Here is a 22,174-nt window from a genome sequence, read left to right on the forward strand (position 1 = left end):
AGAGAGGTCAGGTAATGTTTAATTTTGTCTGCCACGTGAAAGGCAAGCAACAGTACCTAAATAACCTGCATCTCCCTCTTCATGAATATAATATTCCTTCCGTTCACTTTTAACTGTAACTATTTTTTTAATTAAATTTTTATTTTCATTTATTATTTTTGACATGTCTGAAATCATAGGTCTGAATCATTCTAAAATCATATGCATTTATCAACTTATGGTATTTCATGTCAAGAACACTAAAATTCAATTCATAAGATCAACCATATGAGTAAAAACATGAGTAAACACGAATTCTTGTACTAAATGAAGTTTAATTCATAAGGGAGCATCATAGTTTCTAAATCATGTAAAGTGGGTATGAACCCTATTCATTAAATCCATAAATCGTTTATGAAAATAAAGTTCTTGGGCACAAGGGTGAAAAGAAACCCATGTTCAAAACCCTTGTACCTGAAATTATCGATTTTGTTGGGAGAAACTCTGAATTTGGAACCCGTGAGATGGAATTTTGGGAGAAATCCTTTCCTTTGGTGTTCTTGAGAGCTTGGGAGGAGAGTATCGTTGAAATTGTGTTATTGAAATTGTGTTATGGAAAGAGGGAAGATATTTTAATCTATGTTATAAGAATATTTAGGACGTAAATGACCTCTCGAAAAATGAAGGAAAAGATGGGATTTTGGCGTCGCCGTGACCACTGGTGTGGTACACCCTTATCTCGGCAGCCAGCTGGCGTGGCACGATGCTATCACGCCAGGCCACTGGTTTTCGCGTTTGGTCGTGCTTTGCCTCTGTGGCACGGCCTAAATGCGAACCCTTATTGTTTTGGGATTACATTTATCCCCGAAACTCATTCCGAAAATTCTGAAACACTTTCCAATGGTCCCATTATCAATTCTAATCATCATTCAACCTTAAAATCGCATTAAAACACATGGGAGCTATCAAAATAAAATCGATGAACTTATGGGGCATAACAATAGATCTCCATTTCTCCTTTTTTTGCACTTTGGCGAATAACCTATTATTGTCTTCTTTCCCCTTCCTATTGCTCCTATATGGTTTTACCTACTTCTATAGTCTCCAATTATTTCTAGCATTAACTATACTTTGTGTATACAGTAATTCGATATATATATATATATATATATATTAGTTAGATCATCCATGATTGTAGCAACACCATAGTTATTGTATATTTTTATGTAATTTAGATAATCCCTGAGTGTATTCATCTGGCGCAATATCCTCACAAGTGACATTTTGCAGCAACAACAACCCACTATTTGGAGATACAAGCCTTCCTAACACTCTCGACCTATGGTCATCTTGTAAAGATGTTACAAGCAGCCCAGATAAGTCTATTCCCTTGTCTATTGACTCTCCGAGGTTGGCGCTAGGATCTCCGGGAAGCCCATCCAAAAGATTAAAAGTTAAAACCGAATACAGGCTAGACCGAGAGAAGTCCTCCACTGCTGATGAAGAAAATGTTAATGACATCACATTTAATGTACCTCTGTGCACTGATGCTAGGGACCATGGTGGAGGCAAAAGTATGCTTTTACCGAAGCAAAAGGTAATTATACTGGATCTAAACTATCTAATACCAATTGTATCTTTCTTCAGTATGTAAATGGTTTTATTTCCCTTTCAAACTTGGAGTGTCTATATTGTTTTAAGCAAAAAGGATAGGTATTGTAGCTTGAACAGACAACTTCAGAGATGGGAGGATTGGGTCTACCATTTAGTTGGCCATTAATGCTGGAACTATTACAAACCCTGCTAGATCTTCTAGCAAGGTATCTTCTTATTCATCCACAATACCTCAGTTATTACATAGGGATGATATTTCATTTTCACCCCTTCCACTCCTTGTTGGTTGAGTATTATTAAGAAAAAGAAATTGGATGTGAAACTGGATTCAGGCAAGAGACATGCGTGCATGATAATTTGTTTGTCTCATGGTGCTAGTTAACTGTTTGGTATTTGTCCACAGGAAGTAAAGAAACTTCTACCTAAGCCGGATGAAAGCCTAACATCACATGTTCAACAACCACTACTATGCCTCAGTCCCTAACATAACATATACAACAACAACTACTATGCTTCATTCCATAACATCACATATAAGTGGTGATAAATTGTTTCTTCAGTAATTCAATAAACAGTGTAGGAGAGATGCCCTTGTCGCTTGTAATATTAGGTCAACCCCCTCTTGCCTCATACATTGGTATGTGTGTTTATCCATAGAATTGGCAAAGCTACTTCATATAGCTCTGAAATGATCTCTTTAGTTTCTTCAGATTTGTATATAGCTTTTAGCAAGAGAATTTATGTATAGCTTTTAGCAAGAGAATTTATGCAAGTAAAGATAAAGAATTTCATGGATAAAATAGCTCCGTCTTGCAAACCTTATATTTCTGCAGAAGAACAATTAAGACATTTTGTGGGAAGAAAAGACCGTTATCTACTTTCTGATAATTATGACCACATATACTTAAAGACGGTGCTGCACATACCCCTCTCTCACCTACCATTTTTCCTTTTCCTTCCTTTGTTTATCAGAAAACTGTAGAAAATTTGGTTCCTCCAATAAACAATTTGGTGTATTATTCTTCGATCTTTTGTCAATTAACACATAACATGTGTCCAACTCTGTAAAATTTAATATAAATGGAAAAGAGAACACATGTAGGGTACCCAGAATGTTAAAAATGTGTGGTACTAAAGATGTGGTTGTACTTAAACTCCTGGCTTTTATGAAGAATGAAAGCTTCCCAATGCAGTTGAATTGTACTTCTTTGTCCCTTTTCTATTTATGTAGGTAGCATTTTCAAATGGCTCTAGAAACTCTAATTTTTTATAAGGTAACTAATTTTGTTAATAATTTTTTTGAGAGACATGGCCAATGAGGATCCATGTAATTGACTCCAATTTGTTTAGCATTGAGGAGTAGTTTTCATTGTGAAAACTCTTCCATAGACAAGCAGTATATGAAAAAGTAGAGATTTACAACATAATATGGGTTTTTACGAATGATACCTAATCTTCTATATGTACTGGAACCTCAATGGTGCTCCAAAAACAAATCTAGAAATGATAGGTTATTCCTCGAAGTGTACATAGTAATTCTCTATTCTATCTAAAGCACTCCTATTTCTTTCCTTCCACAGGGCCCACATAAGTACTAGTGGTGCAACATCCCAGGCTTCAGTATCTCATCCCTTTTCTTAATTTGCAAATGGATTTACTATCTTTTCTTCGGCTCTCTTTCCTGAGGTAGTGAGCATTTTTGAATGTGAAAAAGTAAATCAAATTGCTTCTAGTGGTGCATCATGTTCAAATGTTCAGGTGAAGATGTAAACTACCTCCTCCTACATTGTCAAGTGGGTTTCCCTCGTGGTATGATATTTTGGAATGGTTCGGGATGCAATAGGATACAATGGAGAAGACACTATCCAGCTGAAAATTGGAAAGAAGGAAGAGAAGTCACAGAGCTTGGAAGGTTGCCCCACTAGCATTCATGGGGATCCTGTGGAAGGGAAGGGATAGGAGAGCTTTTGATAGAATAAAGTAAGGCCATGTACGTTGAATGAATAGCCTCATTCCTAGTTTCCTTTTGGTGAATTCGTGAGGTTCCGAACTTCCAGTTCGTATAGAAGATTGGGTGCCATTCGTTGAGAATCATATTACGTTATAGATTCTCTACCTTTTGATAGACAGCTTATCCATGGGATATATTTCCATAAGGAATAAAATAAATTAATATTTCTGCATACCTTTTCTCCAATGAAACAGTTTTCTGCTGATGAATCTTAGACATAACTTAAATCCAAAGGACAATCTAATGGAAACTTATTTTGCCTCGGTGAAATTGTGGAAGTAATCTTGGAGATAATTTTAGTCATTCACATACGCTTCACCCTGTAAAACTATAAAGTAATTAGGCATAACTCTACTTATGTCAACATGGATTGCCATCTCTCAAGGGAAAGGTGGGCAAAGAAACTTACTTCCCTCTGCATTTGCACGTGAAAATAAATTTGAGATTCTGTTTGTGCGGGTGTCATATAATTATTGTGTTCATTTAATTTTTGAACATCAAAGTGTTGTTCTAGTTCTCTCATGTACAGGGAAATAACCAGGAAAGACTATTGCATGGTCGACTTAAATTAGAACAAGAAGGTAAATTTGCTCAGTTGCAGGAATTATGTGGATCCTTGTCTCCTCACCTGAACAAGTTTGGCATGCCATCTGTAACGAATCAACCTTGTCCAGCTTCAGATCTCAGTCAACAAAGTCAGCTTCAAGGACCAGAATGTTTGCAGCACAAACATTTTCCAGGTCCTTTTTTTGCTTCTTCTATCTATGGGGATACGGGTAATTATTGTTTTCCCATGCCTGTCTGGCCACAGTTTCATTCTGGACAAGCAATCCATCAACATATCATTTCAAGTTATAAAGATTCTCCAGGCAATTCAAATCATTTCAACAAGTCTCAAGATGCTTCATCAAAATCTTTGATGATGACGCCTCAAGAAAAAATTGAAAAACTAAGAAGGCGGCAGCAATTGAGAGCAATGCTTGCCATTCAGAAACAGCAGCAGCAGTTTAGCTATCAAACTGCAAAGGAAGGGGGATCTCTTGAAGAGAATTTGAGCTGTATCCCTTCTCTGGACCCAAGCTCACCTTTAGAACAGGGTGACTCCAACACGGCTTGTTTGGCAGTTGAAAATTCCTCAGTGGAAGACACGGCAGTGTATCTTCTTCAGGATGTTATCTCAAAGGTTCGTCCTCGTACTTCCACCAAGTAAGTCTCATGGTATTATTTCTTCACAGAAACTTAATGGCCAAATGAATGGTTCCTTTCAGTTGGACCTCAAAATAAGACTCTGTATAAGAGATAGCTTGTTCCGACTGGCTCGAAGTGCTACACAGAGGCAATGTGGCAATGATAGTTGCAGCACCAAGAAGGGTGGAAGAGAAGTCAGCAAAAAAGAAATAAACACCAATAACAGGTCTGTACCTAAATACTTATACTATCTTAAAACTTGAAATATAGTACTTGTTCACTGGAAGCAATCTAGCAGATCTCATTCCAGTAGCTCTACGTTTTTGAAAAAACAAGAGCCTGCACGTAAAAAGCATTTATAATCGTCACAAAAATCTCTATTGAAATCTATATGTTCCAAGCCATGAGATTGGGGCTTTCTCTTACTGTCAAGCCTTAATGCTTCTTGCATCGGAAAAGGAGTGCATAGATATGTCTGTTAAAGGAGTATCTGTGATGATAGTATGTTACAGGCCAATCGTCCTTGGAGTACAGTAATATCATATATCACTTCTACTAAGGGATTTTTGACTTGTACACCAACAATGTAGTTGCCAAGTTTGTGTAGAATTTATTGGAATCTGGGAGGGGGTTGTTTTAGGCGCACTCTTCGCCTCTCTTATCCAGCATATAGTGCAAGCATCAAGCTGTTTATGCGTACATCTCATCACCCATGGGCTTTGTCTTGAAGAGTGAGGCACGAAACAATAATCATAATTTTTTTTCAATTTGTCCATATAATTGCTTCTAGCATTTATAGTTATTTTCTTGAATTATAACTTTTTATACTTTTTTCTGCATTTGTGCCTTTCTTAATTAAAACAAGTGCTTCAAATTACGCTCTAGGTTTAGAACCCCTGCAGATATGAGGAGGTGGAAGAAAGGGTACTCTAATTTTAATACATAATAGGGCCCTAGAACGTAAAAGGTAGAGCATCTCCTCTTTTCTGTTTTTTTTTTTTTTCTTTTTTGCCTTCTTAATACTACAGGAGAAGATAATTGCAACGTGTTAATCTAAATTGCTTGTTGGCACTCAACTTGTATTTATACCATTAAATTTTCCTGTACTTCGCTCGGTCATAAGCATATATGTGGATTTACAAATACTTAATGCTTCTAGTTTTATTTAAGTTTAGTTGAGATAGAAGAATACATTTGATAAATATAGATACAAAATAATATTGTAAGCAGATATATTTGTATATTAATTTAACTTAAAACGAAAGAGACAAATCTTTATTGTATCATTTTTTACGACAAAAATCCAGAATGGTACTCTTAAACATGCACCAGAAAAAAAGATCTTCATGTACATATATATTCCTAGGTCGAGGTTGGATCTCGGGTTGGGGTTGGATAGTGAGGTTGAAAGAGAGATTTGGAAAATGTTTTCCTTATTTTATGTAGGAAGTCATTTTCCTTAAATTTGAGGAAAATAAGTCATTTGGAAAACATTTTCCAAAACAAAGTCCACCAGACATGAGAAAATTGGACACTTTCCAGAAAATATTCTCCTTTTAGCCAAAATACACCCTTAAACTCCACGCACGTCAAACTATGCTACATGAATTGAGATGGAAGGAGTAGCGATTTTGTTAGACAAAGCTAACATTCATAGATTTACTGGATTTGTCTGTGGTTACAGCACAGTACCTATGCCCCGTTCAATGTGGTAAAATATCCAACAAATATGCACCTAATTGCCCTATGACAATTTTTACCTATGTATGTCAATGAACATGGACAAATGAATGCAGCCAAACTTTGAAAGAAGTGCTACATATGAACTTGGTACTAGAGTATGATTGGCAGAGACCCGAAGGATGGAAAGGGTGTTTGAACGCTCAAAACCCAGAACCATTCCTATTAATAAAATATGTTGCTGGGAAGAATATCTTCCGTCCCGAAAAGATTGTGTTTCGGAACAAAACGTCGGGTCAATTTTGTGTGCACATTTATGTTATAATTGAATTTCAAATATAAAATTTAATGATGTTATTTAATAAGGGTCTTTCAAAAACAATCTCTCTACTTTTGTGAGGTAGGGTAAGGTCTGGTTACACTCTGCAACCCTCCCGCCCTCCAGACCCCACCTTGTGTGACTACAATGGGTATGTTGTTATTGTTGTTGTTGTTGTATTTGTAAAGGTTACAACAACAACAACAAACCCAGTGTATTCCCACCAAGTGGGGTTTGGGGAGGGTAGAATGTACGCAGTCCATATCGCTACCTCCGAAGAAATTCATGGGTTTTGCTGCATACTTCCTTGCTAATCCCTGTTTAAGCATAAAAAGATAGGACCAGTTTAGTAATCATTTTATTCATATTCAGAAAGTATACTCTCGATCTAAGTAATATCAAGTACATAGGATTATATTCAAATTAAAGCTGAAGTTAAATTTGTGCACTGCTGTACTGAATAAGAAATGGAAAAGTGTAACATCTAATTGACTTAATACCACCAAGTTAAAGTGGCAAAGTTGAAGAAACTACTGATATGACTTCCACTTATCATTGAATTTTATGCAATACAAATGTTTCTTTCATCAAACAGCCTCATAATTTGACAATTGTTGCAAAGATGCATCATCTGCTTAATCTCTGCTTTTGTGTTTCTACTGTTTGATGCATGATGTGCGAAGATTGCGGTCTTTTTGGTTACAAAGTTCTCCTCCCAGAATCTGTAAATTCATTTGTCAAATTGCCCTTTGCCACTTCCATCCTGTCTAGATTAAGTTGATTCCTCAGCATGTATCCAAAGTTCTACTTGAACTTATTTAAATATTTTAGCCCAAATCCGTACTTAACCATAAGCTCGTGCACGCACTACTCAAGTACTTGTAGGAAAAAAGATCCTACCAAGTTCCATTCTTGGTCTCATGTTTGCCAGTGTGGTTTTGTTTAATAGAGGTTCTATATTGAAGTCAGCATAATCATTCATTAACTTCAATACGTTAATTTATTATCAGTTTCCAAAAGAGCTCATGCAAAATGGAACTGATCTTCGTACAAACTTCTTAGGATGTGCAACCACTTGCTGGTTCATGCATTATAGAACTGCCCTCAGCTTTGAAATGTGTGTCCCATACTCTCGATTACTCATCTTTATATAAGGCTTTGAATTTGCTTCAAATTATGAGGGTGGGATAGCTGTGTGATTGTAGTACTAGTTTCCTTGTTCTTTCATATTCATCTATGGGAACAGGAGTCATTTGCAGGGCTTTGTGAGCATGTTCATCATTTTTCTGTTTCCGTGAATTGTCAGACCACCCTATGTAGAGACTCAGACGAATCCAATAGACCGCACTGTAGCTCATCTGCTCTTCCATAATCCGTCGGAGTTGCCATCAACACTTGCTGAATTTCCCAAGTTATCAATGTTTTCTATGCTCAATTGTGAAAGAAAAGCAATTGGTTCACCAAGCTTTCCAGACAGATTTTTGCAAGAGAATTCTGAAACTAATTCAACCACAGCTCACCAGGGACCAAATGCTTCGGCCTCTGATAATGAAGTGGATATAATGAAAAGTAGCCCCTGCATTGAGTGTTTTGAGAATGCATCAAACAATGAAGGAGCAGATGCTAGTGTTATTGGGGTTGAAGCCGCATCGTGAAATCATCCCATTGTCAGATATATACAAGGGTGACTTCGTCCATTTATCTTATGATGATTATCAATACTTAATCCATGGCTGAAGAAATTCACTACTTATGAGGATCCTCTCTTTCGTTATCAGCCAACTGGACACTGAGCAACCATGAGTTTACAAGAATTGAAATTTGTGCCCTGGAAGAAACTTTTTTTATTCTGGTGTGGTGCTTTTTCTCTTACCTTCTGTAAGAAAACTAATTGCAGCAGACTTCTGTAGGTAAATGATGCTAGCTCGTATATGTTATGCTATTGTTTTTTGTTGTACTGAAGGTTTTCAGACTATAAACATACATACTTCAACAGTTCAACTTGAAGTCCCGATATTGTAATTTGACCACACACAGCGTGTGCCCTATGTCTTTTGTTTTGAGATTTTCAATTTGGAACTCCAACGTGTACTGTTCTATATGATAATAGATGCTCATTATTAAGGTTGGGGCAATGTGGATGGGTTTGATGAATTTATGTCTTTTTTAAGGGTGCGTTATCACTCTTCAAGTACACTAGGCCTCACTAATATGTTCGATGCAAAATTCACTTGTAAGGTGGAGCAGAACAGCAAATTTTCTGCTACATAACAGAACAATATTTTTCCGAAAAATTGGTTATGTTGAAATTGTGTGTTATTTATAAAACTTGAGTCGTCGTGTTAGGATTGGATACTGACACCCATTGTTTGATTCGTGGATAAGGTGGGATATTTCAAGATTAAGTTTGAGATTAGATTTATACTATATTTGGTTGAAGGTACAACTAATTCCAAGATAAATTTATACCTCCAACTTGATTTATCTTGTCTCACCTAAGAGGATAAATTAGTCTCAAGGCTATTGTCCCGAGATAACTTTGTACGCGAACCAAACGATCCAATTTTTTTAAAAAAAGCAGTCCGCTTCTCTTCTAGCTTCTTCCTCTACTACATTTTTGATTTTTTTTCCCCACTAAATATCTCACGCTCCAACAAAGATTCATTGTTTTCACTAGTAATTCACATATTAACACTACTCAAGTCTTCACCGTCTCTTTTATCGCAAAGACTCAAATCTCATCTGAACTCTTCTAGTCACAACAGATGCTTGAAGATCGTGCTACCCTATTTATTCTACGGGATAGTGATGTACAAACTGAAGCTTGATACACAAGTTTGTAATTTGCACTACACAGTTCGAACTTCCAGGCACAACGTCCTGAAGTTTTGAATTGAGATATTGAACTGACTGAAAGCAAATTTTCATCTGGTGTGCACAAAGAGAACTATGAGTCGACATTAAGTGATCAGGCTGATGGAAAGACACCCCGGTTGCATATGAATATGTTACCGTATGGGGGTTGCCATGGGACCATGATCTCGCCGAAGTGGGGTGCAATGTTACAATTGTCACGAGTCTGGCCATATAGAAGTTAACTGCTGACACAAAAATGTCAATCTGGTTATGTCGAGGAAGAGGAAGAAGAAAGCATACTTTTCATGGTTTCTCTACCACCATAGATCATAAGACTGATGTTTGGTTTGTTTATAGTGGGTGCTCCCATCACATGACTGGTGAAAGAAAAGGCTTCAAAGAGTTAGATGAGACCAAAAAGAGGCGAATTTGGCTTGGAGAATAATAAGGAAATTCAAGTTGAAGGTAAAGGTACTGTTGTTGTCCAAACTAGTCAAGGTAAAGTGAGACTTATTCAAAATGTTTTATTTGCTCCTAGTTTGGCACATAACTTGCTAAGTGTTGGGCATTTGTTGATTAGTGGATTCTCTGTCGTGTTTGATGATGCCTCATGTGTTATTAAGAATAAAAAGTCAAGTTAAATTTTAACAGGTAATTATATGACAGAGAATTCAATATTTTCACTTGAAGTTTTAAAAGTCGAACAAGCCTTGATTGTTAATGAAAAAAATCTTAAAGAGTTTTAAGTTGTGGCATTTGCGTTATGAACACTTGAATATGTGAGTGGATTGAGATTGCTAAGTCAAAATAAGATGTTCACGGTTTGCCAAATATAAGATCTGTTGAAAATGTATGTGAAGTTTATATATATTCCAAGCAACATAGGAAATCTTTTCCCGTTGGAAGATTTTTCTGAGCTACTAGCTGTCTTGATATTATTTATGCAAATTTGTGTGGTCCTATGAACACAAAATCACTTGCTAGTTCTCGATATTTTTTGTTATTAACTGATAATTACAGTCGGATGAGTTGGGTATATTTTTTGAAGCTCAAATCAGAAACTTTTGCAAGCTTCAAAAAATTCAAGGCACTGGTAGAAAATCAAGTCGGTAACAAAGTTAAGGTTCTTCATACCAACAGAGAAGGTGAATTCTTGTCCCAAGAATTTAAGGTGTTTTGTGAAGAAAATGATATTCACAAGGAATTGACTGCCTCTTATACTCTGGAGCAAAATAAAATTGTTGAGAGGGAGAATCGAACTGTAATGGAGATGGTCAGGAGCATGTTGAAAAGTAAGGATCTTTCAAATCAATTTTGTGTTGAGGCTGCTCATACTGCAGTTTATCTGCTAAATATTTCTTGAACAAAAGTAGTCATGGGTCGAATGCCTTCTGGAAAGGTAGAAGTCGTGGGTAAGTCATTTAAGAATTTTTTATTGTATTGCATATTCTTTGATAAATTCTCAACATCATAAAAAGCTTGATGAAAATTTGAAAAATGCATCTTTTTGGGATATTACTTTGAATCCAAAGCTTTTAGATTTTATAATCCCACAAATGATAAAGTAATTATCAGGACAGATGTTATATTTGATGAAGACATCTGCTGGAAATGGAAAAACCACAATCAAAGTTCACTAGTTATAATGGAAGATAAAGCCTTTCCTAGTAAAGCAGTAAGTCAACCTCTTACTAATACATCAAGTCACTCTTCAGGAAATTCCAACAATATCAGTCCAAGTGGTAGTAGCCCAACATCGATGGTGCCTGACTCGAAAGATTCTGACGAAACTTCTCCATAGAAGTTTAGGCCGCTGTCAGATATTTATGAAACATGTACCTTTGCTTTATTTGGTGCAAATCCAATTAGCTTTAAGAAAGCTTCAGAAAAATAGAATGGAGGTGTGGAATGGAAGAAGAGCTTATGAAAATAAGGAAGAATGGGACATGGGACTTGGTGGACCTTCCAGATGAAAAAAAATGTTATCAAATTGAAATGGGTGTTCAAGATAAAATACCATGCTGACAAGAGCGTGCAGAAACACCAAGCCAGTTTGATTGCAAAATGATATTCGCAGCAACAAGGTATTGACTTTGATGAAACTTTCTCTTTAGTTGCTCATTTTGAAACAATAAGAATCCTTTTAGATTTGGATGTACAATTAAAATAGAAGGTTTCATAATTTAATGTTAAGTTTGCATTCCTTAATGGTGATTTGAAAGAAGAAGCGCATGTGACACAACCAGATGGTTATATGGAGAAAAGAAAGGAGAACAAAGCATACAAGTTGAAGAAAGCACTCTATGGATCAAACAAGTTCCTCGTGTATGCTATAGCAAAATTGACTCATATTTCAGAGAAAATGAATTTGAAAGAAGTTAAGAAGAAAGTGGAGACTAAGAAGAAGGCGTATGCTAAGTTGGGTGAGATTAAGGATGAAGATGAGAAGCAGGCTAATAGGGAGGAATACAAGATAGCTAGGAAAGAGGCTAAGTTGGCAGCTAAGACGACAACGTTCGAGAGATTGTATGCGGGGTTAAAAGAGAAAGAAAGGGAAAAGAAGTTGTTTAGGCTTGCAAAGTCTAGGGAGAGGAAGGGTCGTGACCTCGACCAGGTGAAGTGTATTAAGGGGAAGGATGGTAGAGTGTTGGTGGAGGATGATCACATTAAGAAGAGATGGAAATCGTACTTTGATAGGTTATTGAATGACGAAGGGGATAGAGATATTGTGTTAGGGGAGCTGGAGCACTCAGAGGACTGTCGTGATTTCAGTTATTGTAGACATTTTAAGGTAGAAGAGGTTAAAGAAGCTGTTCGCAGGATGCGTAGGGTAGGGCGATGGGGCCTGATGAGATTCCTATGGATTTTTGGAAGTTTTCTGACGAAGCGGGCTTAAGGTGGTTGACTGAATTGTTTAACGACATTTTCAAGTCGGCAAAAATGCCCGAGGCTTGGAGATGGAGTACAATGATCCCTCTTTATAAGAATAAGGGTGACATTCAGAGCTGCAATAACTATAGGGATATTAAGTTATTGAGCCACTATGAAGATTTGAGAGAGAGTGGTCGAGTTGAGATTGAGAAGGATAGTGTCTATCTGGGAGAACCAGTTTGAATTTATGCCTAGGCACTCGACGATGGAGGCGATTCACCTGGTGCGGAGACTGGAGGAGCAGTATAGAGAAAGGAAGAAGGATCTGCACATGGTGTTTATAGACTTAGAGAAGGTGTACGACAAAGTCCCTGGGGAGGTTCTTTGGAGATGCTTGGAGGTAAGCAAGGTCCCCGTGGCGTATATCAGAGTAATCATGGACATGTATGATGGAGACAAGGCTCAGGTGAGGATGGCGGGAGGAGACTCAGAGCATTTTCCTGTCGTGACAGGGTTGCACCAGGGATCTACTCTTAGCCCATTCTTGTTTGCTTTGGTGATGGATGTGTTGACGCGGCATATTCAAGGAGAGGTGCCTTGGTGTATGCTTTTTGCAGATGATGTAGTTTTAATTTACGAGACGCGGGGGGTGTGAATGATAAATTAGAGGTGTGGAGACAGACCCTTGAGTCTAAAAGGTTCAGGTTGAGCAGGAGTAAGACAGAATATTTGGAATGCAAGTTTAATGACTTGATGCAGGAAGACAAGGTGGTAGTAGAGTTGGATTCCCAGGCGGTGTGTAAGAGGGATTGTTTCAAGTATCTTAGGTCCATAATTCAGGGGAATGGTGAGATTGACGAGGATGTCTCCCACCGGATTGGGGCGGGATGGATGAAGTGAAAGCTCACCTCGGAGGTGTTGTGTGATAGAAAGGTACCACCTAAGCTTAAAGGCAAATTCTACAGGGTAGTAGTCCATCCGGCCATGTTGTATGGAGCAGAATGTTGGCCAGTCAAGAACTCTCACATTCAAAAATTGAAGGTGCAGGAAATGCGAATGTTATGTGGGATTACTAAGGGTGACAGAGTTTGAAATGAGACTATTCGGGAAAAGGTTGGAGTGGCTTCGGTGGAGGACAAGATGCGAGAAACCCGTTTGTGATGGTTCGGACATGTGAAGAGGAGGGGCACAATGCCCCGGTTCGTAGGTGCGAGAAGCTTTCTTTGGATGGTTTCAGGCGGGGTAGGGGTAGGCTGAAGAAATACTGGAGAGAGGTTATCAGGCGGAACATGGAGCAGTTACAGCTCATAGAGGACATGACCCTAGATAGTAAGATCTGGAGGACGCGGATTAGGATAGAAGGCTAATGCCATTTTGGGTCGCTGGGGGTAGGGCATTACTTAGTAGGGTATTATTCTTGTTATGACACCTTGTTCCATGCTTTATTACGAATTTGTTTACTGCTCTTTGATTATTATTCCTTGTGGGTAGCGTAGGTATATACTGTCATCTTGTTCCATGCTTTATTAAGGATTTGTGTATTATTCCGTATCTTGAGCCGGGAGTCTATCGGAAACAACCTTTCTACTTCTCCGGAGGTAGTGGTATGGACTGCGTACATTTTACTCCCCTAGACCCCACTATGTGGGAATATACTGGGTTTGTTATTGTTGTTGTAAGAACGAACCAACTTTATATGTGAAGAAATATGAAAAATATGATCTTTTGTTGGTGTGTTTGTATGTTGATGATATGATCTATATACAGGGTCAATCTATCAAGACCCTTAAGGGTGTCATTCACCTCCAAACTTCGACAAAAACTTCTACATATATATGTAAATATACATAGAATCATATAAATATCAATGATTGCCACCCTGAGAACAAAAGCATCTTCTGGTGTCAGTGGCAAAGGGGCCGGCATTTCACCCGAAAGGGCTAGTTTCGAATCTACATGGCAACAAAAGTTTCAGAAATTTTGATTTCTCAATTGCATCCAACCACAGCGCATATTCATTAAATATATCTAACCACAGTCCATAGCTCCAATGCGGACACCGGATGGAAAAAAAATCAGAGTCCATATACTTTTTATTTATTTTAATACTCCATAGTCCATATTGTTGATTTAGTATTAATTAAAAACTATTCTGACTAATTTAATTAGTAGTCTTTGACTTTTCTTTTATTTCTTATTAATTAGTATTTGATTAATATAAATAAACGATATAGAGGTGTTGTTATATATGTATAATGATATTTGATGTTTAAATTTCATTTAATTGTTATGAATAAGATGAAAAATTATTTCTTTATACCTTGTGATTGTGCAAATCTTTACCTCTAGTGATTGTGTGAATCTTTAATCCCAAGTGATTTCTCATGAGAATAACGAAGCTTTTAACCATTAAGTTATGGTGTCCTAAAAATATAACGATTGAAAAACTTAAAAAAGATTATAATTTTCTTAGTTTGATGATAATTATCATAAATATTAATGGAAAAATTTCAAAAATAGCAACTATAGAGTCTTAATTGTAAGTTTTATAGCAACCTTTTCAAAATTACAAAAAATAGCAATATGTATTTTGTATTTGATTAAACTGTTGCTAGTTAAATACATATACAATCAAAGATTTTGTTCCTAATTTAACCCAATCTGTTTCAGTTTAATATGGAAAAAACGGTTCCTTAATTTAAGGAACATTTAATTTGATAGATTTCTTAACCTTTTACAGATACCTTTTCCTTTAATGACTCTATTTTAATCATAACCATTATTTTTACAGCAACATAATTCAAAATTCAAAATGTTTTTCATAATCTGCAATTCATATCAATTTCAAAAAAATGACTGTTTCCAAAATCTATGTTCATCGTCTAATGTTTTGAGAAAAGTTTGATAAGACAGCGATGTAAATACAGGTATCAAAAAACAAATATGATTTTGTTTGTAAATTTTCGAACTATATTTGTGAAAATCGCTGGAAAAATCATAACAACAATGGTTTGATCAGTTCTCAAACAAAGTGGTTTGATTGATAATTTTTTTTTTAGAAATTAGAGTTTCCCATCGCGTTATGTAGGTTGAATATTGATATACAATTATTATAGTTTATTTTGTATTTTTTTCGTTTTTAATTAAACAATTTGTTCTTGTTGGAATTCGTTTTGAAGTTTTCTATATACTAATAAATTATTGTATCAAAGGGTTCGAACATTGTAGACCTGTAATAATCGTTGATGCAAGTCATCTCAGAAAACTGTATACTGGTACTTTTGTAGCTGCTTATATCATGGATGGAACCGGTAAGTCCTTTTTATATATGTATTTAACATTACATATGCTGCCAGCTATATGTATTTGTAAAATACATATGCAGTCTGTTTGTGTGATCACTGGTAGTTACTTTTATGTATTTCCGTTTACATATGCTGCCAGCTATATGTATTTAAAAAATACATATGCACTCTGTTTTAAGTGTTTGACTGCATTTGTTTTTTTAAAAAAAATATGCAGGCCATATATTTCTAAAAATACATATTGAGACATGCAATATACCTATGCAGAGTTGGTAAAATACAATTGCTAAACTGGAATAATTACAAATATCAAATGAATAATTGTTGTTATAATTTTAATTTTATTTTAATAATTTCAGGCTATACCAGCCTTGGAATATGTCTATACAGTACACAACAAGGATAAACATTTTATTGTTGCCTTAAGGAAAAAAAATTCTTGCCATACATTTCAATAGGACGAGATACCGTGTGTGCATGCTTATGCAGTACTTGATAGCAAGAATTTTCAAAAGGAATCATATTGCTCTGATCTATACAAATCAAAAATTGTGTCAAGAACGTATGATCTTCTCATCTATTCTATACCACACAAAGATAATTGGGTGATTCCACAAGAGATATTGGAGGAGATAGTTTTGCCCCCAAAACACAAGCGACCCCCTAGAAGACCTGCAAAGAAGGATCGTAGAAAATCGGAAAGAAATATGTTTGGAAAGAAAAATAAAAACTATTGTAGTTCATGTGGATTTAAAGATCACAATAGACGTTCATGTAGGAAATATAATAAATGATAAGTTTACAGATGTATTCAGTTCAGAAACAATTATTTTTTTTTCACTGATTATTTTATGATTCTAAATTTTGATACAAACTTTTGATGACAATTTATGAAATACATCTTATATTTAGTTTATACATTCTATACATAAATGTATCATATGTATTTTGTGAATACATAACTAGTCAATATCTAAGTTATCAAAACATTTTTAATGCAAAAATTTTCTTCAATTGATGAATAACAAATACAAATATGTATCTAAAAAATACATTTCAACAAACAAGAACTACATATCACATTAAAAATCTAATGACTACCAAATACAACTTAACATCAAATACAATTCTTAGCGGTAAATATAAAAACACATATCTAAACTGTATGTATTTTCATAATACATATTACAATTATATTTCAATAAACACATATGTGTTTTGTGAATACATGAATTGTACAAATTTAATTAACAAGAAAAGAATATAACAACACATATACAAATTATATAACAAATGTATTTTCAGAATACATATTACACTTCTATATAAAAATATATATACAAAACCTTGCCTGTGATAAATACAAATATCTTACACAAATGTCATATGTATTTTAGAATTACATATGCTCACTGAAATGATCTTATGTATGTAAAAAATACATTTCAACAAATAAGAACTACACATCACATTCAAAATCTAATGACTACCAAATACAACATATGAAGAAAAAATTGAGTTTCCCCTCAAGTAACTTGATGGTGCAGAATTAATTACTATGTTCTAGATATATACAGTGAATAAACTGTTAATTGGCTAATCAAGGAAAAAAGAGCTTATTCAAATGCTATAGACATGAATGTATCATCATCCAACACACTATCAATATCGAACAACCCCTCTTCAAGGTAGACGATATCTTCTGGAAACTCCGAAATTTAAGTTGGACCATCCTGCTGCAAAGGAGAAGAAAAAAGTATGAAGAAAAAAACACCAACTGACATGAAGAAAAAGACACCAAAAGACAATCAAAGATGAGTAACAGATGCGTAATTGAGAATTCACACATATGTGCAGTGTTAAGATTCTAACAATTTGAAATAATCAACCCATCAAATTACAATCAGAAAGTTGAGGTACACTAATCCAACTATGTAACTAACAAAAGATCTCTCTCCAACACAGATCTGTCCTAAACGATGGTAGTTCGTCGGAAACCAAATTCATCGGTTGAATACCGGAACTACTATGATTTGCATATTGTGACATTATTGCGGAACTTCAAAAAATTTCAACACACACAAAAAAAACTAACAGACCAAATCGGATAAGAAGAATGAAAAATTTGAAAAAAAAAATCGACAATAAAATATATAAAAAAAATTTATATGAAAAATATAACTTGCATTAACTTTAAAATAAACTTACCATAATTGAAGGATGCAATGTTTATCAAGATCTCAGATAAAAACGATTTTTGAGAAAAAAAATTGAAGATTAGAGGGAACTGAATTTGGTAAATTAGAGTGAAAAGGGGATGGATAAAAAGAAGAGTTCAAGTCACGCGTTTTTCCTTAACAAAGGTAAAATATTGCTATATTTTGTTATTAGTTGTAATTTTGAGAAACTATTGCTATTAATTGTAATTAATGTCTTAAGGTTGTTAGTTTATGTAGTTTTTTCAATATTAATTAAGATTTTATTTATATAGTACATAATGAACCCGTTTGGATAGGATTAAAATCTGGTCAAACCAGCTTTTAATCTCTTTTTTTAGCTTTTTAAGGTGTTAGGTAAAACAAAAAAGTGCTTAAAAAGGCTAAAAACTGATAAAAAGAATCAAAAAATGAGAAGCTGGGTACCCCTAGCTTTTTGCTTTTTAGATTAAAATTCTTTTAGGTTTGACCAAAATATTTATCTTTTTATCCCTTATATTTTCCCCCGATTCCAACAATACCCTAAACTTGTAGCCCTTAAATATATAATTTTTTTACTTTTTCTCTTTGTCGCTTCCTTCATCTCTTCCCTCCAATTTCCTCTTCATCTTTCTTCTTTATTTTCATCGAATCCATCATTAATCGGAGGTTTGTTCAAAAATTTTATTTTAAAATAAAAAATTATAAATAATTCACCTTATTTATGGTGTTAACAACTTTAAGGACATTTAAGTCATTTTAACAACAAAAAAGTGCTTAACATCACTTGTTTATCAAACGCATCAACAACTTTTTTTCAGTTTCAGCACTTCTATCTAAACACTTATCTGCTTAATTTATAAGCACTTATTTTAAACTTTTAATCACTTAAGCTAAAAAGCTATTTTTTTAATCTTATCCAAATGGGCTCAATATATTTTATATAAATAAGAGATAATACCCAATTACCCCCTGAACTATACCCAAAAAGGTTATGACACACCTCAACTTAAAGGGGGTCCTATTAGCCCCCTGAATTAATTAAAAGTGTAATTTTGACACCCTTAGTGTCTGCGTGGCACAACACACTGAAGTGTCTATGTAGGCACACGTGTGTGCCACGTAGACACTAAGAATGTCAAAATTACACTTATAATTAGTTCAGGGGGGTAATAGGACTCCCTTTAAGTTGAGGTATGTCATAACCTTTTTGGGTATAGTTCAGGAGGGGTAATTGGGTATTTTCTCTATAAATATTAATATTACATCATATTTAAATATGATATTATAAAATTTAATTTTGTAGAAGTACCACTATAACAGTGTTATTGCTATTATAAGCAGAATGTCGCTATAGAGAAGTAAAATATAACATGAAAAATTAGTTATGAAGAAAATCAGGTCGTTGTAGTAAAATGTCTTTATAACAAAGGGTTGTTATAGAGAGGTTTGACTGTATAAGTTGTATTTTCTTCCTGGCTCTCATCAAATTTAAAAAAAAAAAAACTTATCGCTTCTTTTTCTCTCAAAATCGGTTCTGCCATTCCATCAATCTTTTTGCTTCTTCTCCAGTTTAATCAATGAGCTTAGATCCGCCTCTGTCTATATGAGCCCATCTCACTCTCGTGTATGTGATTTAAAATCTTCTATGATGAAAAAATTAAAATGACTGATTTGGGAGTGTTGCACTATTTTCTTGGACTTGAAGTAAAGCATGAAGAAGATGAAATTTTCATTTCACAAAGGAAGTATGTCATTGATCTTCTCAAAAAATTTAATTTGCTTAATTGCAAAACGATGACTACTCCTATGAATGTAAATGAGAAGCTGCAACTTGATGATGATATTTAAAAAGTTAATGAAAGTTATTTTAGAAGCTTAGTTGGAGGCTTAATTTATTCAACGCACACTCATCCTGATGTATTATTTTCTGTTGGAATGATTTCAAGGTTTATACATAGCCCTTCAAAGCATCATCTTAGAGTAGCTAAGAGAGTCTCGTGCTATGTTTCTGAAACTACAGAAATTGAACTATGGTACTTTCGAAGTTCCAATTTTGATCTCTATGGTTATTCAAACAGTGATTAAGGAAGGTGTTTGGATTATAGAAACAGTGTTTCTGGGAAACTTTTGACTATTGGTTCTACAGTTATTACTTGGATCTCAAAAAAACAACCAACAGCAACGTTGTCTACTTTCAAGGCTAAATATGTATGTCGCAACAACATTTTCAACATGCCACGTTGTAGCTCAGAAAAATACTTGTTGATCTTCGCCAAGAACAAAAAGGGGGGCAACAAAAATTTTCTGTGATAATCTATATGCAATTGCAATGGCTAAAAATCTTTTTTGTCATGAATGATCGAAGCACATAGATATTCAACATCATTTCATCCATGAACTTATTGTAGAAGGGTTGACTGAGTTGAAGGGTTGTAGCACGGAAGAAAAAGTGGCAGATATTCTTACCAAAACACTTCCTCCAGCAAAGCACAATTACTTTATGATATGTCTTGGCGTATGTGATTTTGAATCAAGAGGGAGTGTTGAGAATTGATTCAAAGCCTGTTTATTTAAGCTACTGCGTAGGATAAATTTTACAGTGCGTTGAATTCTTTCACTAGAATTGAAAGAGTCTTTGTTAGGTTGCTATATTTTCTACTTTAGTTGTTATTTTTTTTGGTATTTTCTCAGTTTTTAGTCAAGTAGGAGTCTTGTGTTTGGATTTTTGCCCTAATTTTCTTACCAAATTTAAGTTTTACTTTTCTTAGAAGAAAGATAAAAGTAATACCATAATTACTTTTACTTTTTCTAAAGGAAAATATAAAACTTTTTCATATTTGGCTAACCTATTTCTTGAATGAAAGGTTTTGGAACTCTGTAAATAGAAGACTCCCTTCTCATACAATAACACAATAGCATCCACAATGTTTCTTAAAGAGTCTTGTTTAGGGAAAGATTTTCTCCCAATAGGTTTTAAGTTTTTCAATATTATTTTCAATATGTAGGTCGTTTGACCAAATCAAATCAATTATATATCTTTTTAGTATTGTTTTATATGTCGTCTGAATTATCATCTCATGATTTTCAAATTATTAGCTCCCGCATGATGCCCTCTCGATTTTGAACCCAATAAGTGGTATTAGAGCCTATGGTTCAAAGATCTAATGGTTCGATTAAGGATAGTTTACGATCAAAGTTGCAACCAATTTGATGATAATGGAGATTTTTGTCTGGCTACACGTGGAGATGAAGTTTTAAGCATATTTCAACATTCTTGTTGTTGCTACTTTAAAAATAAAAATGAAATATTTATTTTTAACCCACTTTTAACCATAATATTTTCAATCTTATTTTTAATCATGTCAAGCAGCAGTGATGAAGATTATGTAACGAACGAAGATCATGCATGCGAAAAAGGTGGATCAAATTATGTCAAGAAAATCAAGCCAAAAGGGGAGATTTGTTAGGATTTTTGCTCTGATTTTCTTACCAAATTTAAGTTTTACTTTTCTCAGAAGGAAAATAAAAATAATACCATAATTACTTTTACTTTTTTGAAAAGGGAGATATAAAACTTTTTCATATTTGGCTAACCTCTTTGTTGAAGGAAAGGTTTTGGAACTCTATAAATAGAAGACCTCCTTCTCATACAATAACACAATAGCATCCACAATATAGTCGTTAAAGAGTCTTGTTTAGGTGGAGATTTTCTCCCAATAGATTTTAAGTATTTTCAATATTATTTTCCACATGTAGGTCGTTCGACCAAATCATATCAATTATGTCTTTTTAGTATTGTTTTACGTATCGTCTGAATTGTCGTCTCTATGATTTCAAACTATTAGCTTCTGCATGATGCCCTCCCGATTTCGAACCCAAATCTTTAACTCTTTCAAAGTTTGTACCCTATAAAAAGCATAGAATCCCAATTTATAAAAGCATACTCTTCTGAGAGGAATTTCTACATTTTATTGCGTAACTCATAGTTTCTAGTCGAAGAACCACTCTTTTTCTTATAATCATATAATCAAGGGTTTTACATCATTTGAATTAATTACGTTGCTATAGATCTCTTTCAAGTGAATTTTAGGCTAAACAATTCATCCAATATCAAGAAATCTATCTTGGGTTTGAGTGCCACAAATGATGATAT

At 34.7% G+C, this 22,174-nt stretch overlaps 1 protein-coding gene across 12 annotated transcripts in view; it reads left to right on the forward strand.

Moving 5' to 3' along the window:
• Positions 1 to 8,926, forward strand: part of LOC107840158 (protein LNK2) — a 28,161-nt gene extending 19,235 nt beyond the window's left edge. Inside the window, exons 4-8 of one of the 12 annotated variants that reach the window (XM_016683966.2) lie at positions 1,270 to 1,576; positions 4,206 to 4,380; positions 4,474 to 4,787; positions 4,873 to 5,018; positions 8,098 to 8,926. In XM_016683966.2, coding sequence (XP_016539452.2) covers positions 1,270 to 1,576; positions 4,206 to 4,380; positions 4,474 to 4,787; positions 4,873 to 5,018; positions 8,098 to 8,446 — 1,291 coding nt within the window. In that variant the 3' untranslated portion in view covers positions 8,447 to 8,926. Of the gene's footprint in view, positions 1 to 1,269; positions 1,577 to 4,118; positions 4,788 to 4,872; positions 5,019 to 8,097 lie in introns of all 12 variants that reach the window. The other 11 variants (XM_016683940.2, XM_016683948.2, XM_047398233.1 and 8 more) reach the window with 11 other exon arrangements.
• The last annotated feature ends 13,248 nt before the right edge of the window (positions 8,927 to 22,174 follow it).

Source organism: Capsicum annuum, chromosome 1 (assembly GCF_002878395.1).
Source record: "Capsicum annuum cultivar UCD-10X-F1 chromosome 1, UCD10Xv1.1, whole genome shotgun sequence".
Classification (NCBI taxonomy): domain Eukaryota; kingdom Viridiplantae; phylum Streptophyta; class Magnoliopsida; order Solanales; family Solanaceae; genus Capsicum; species Capsicum annuum.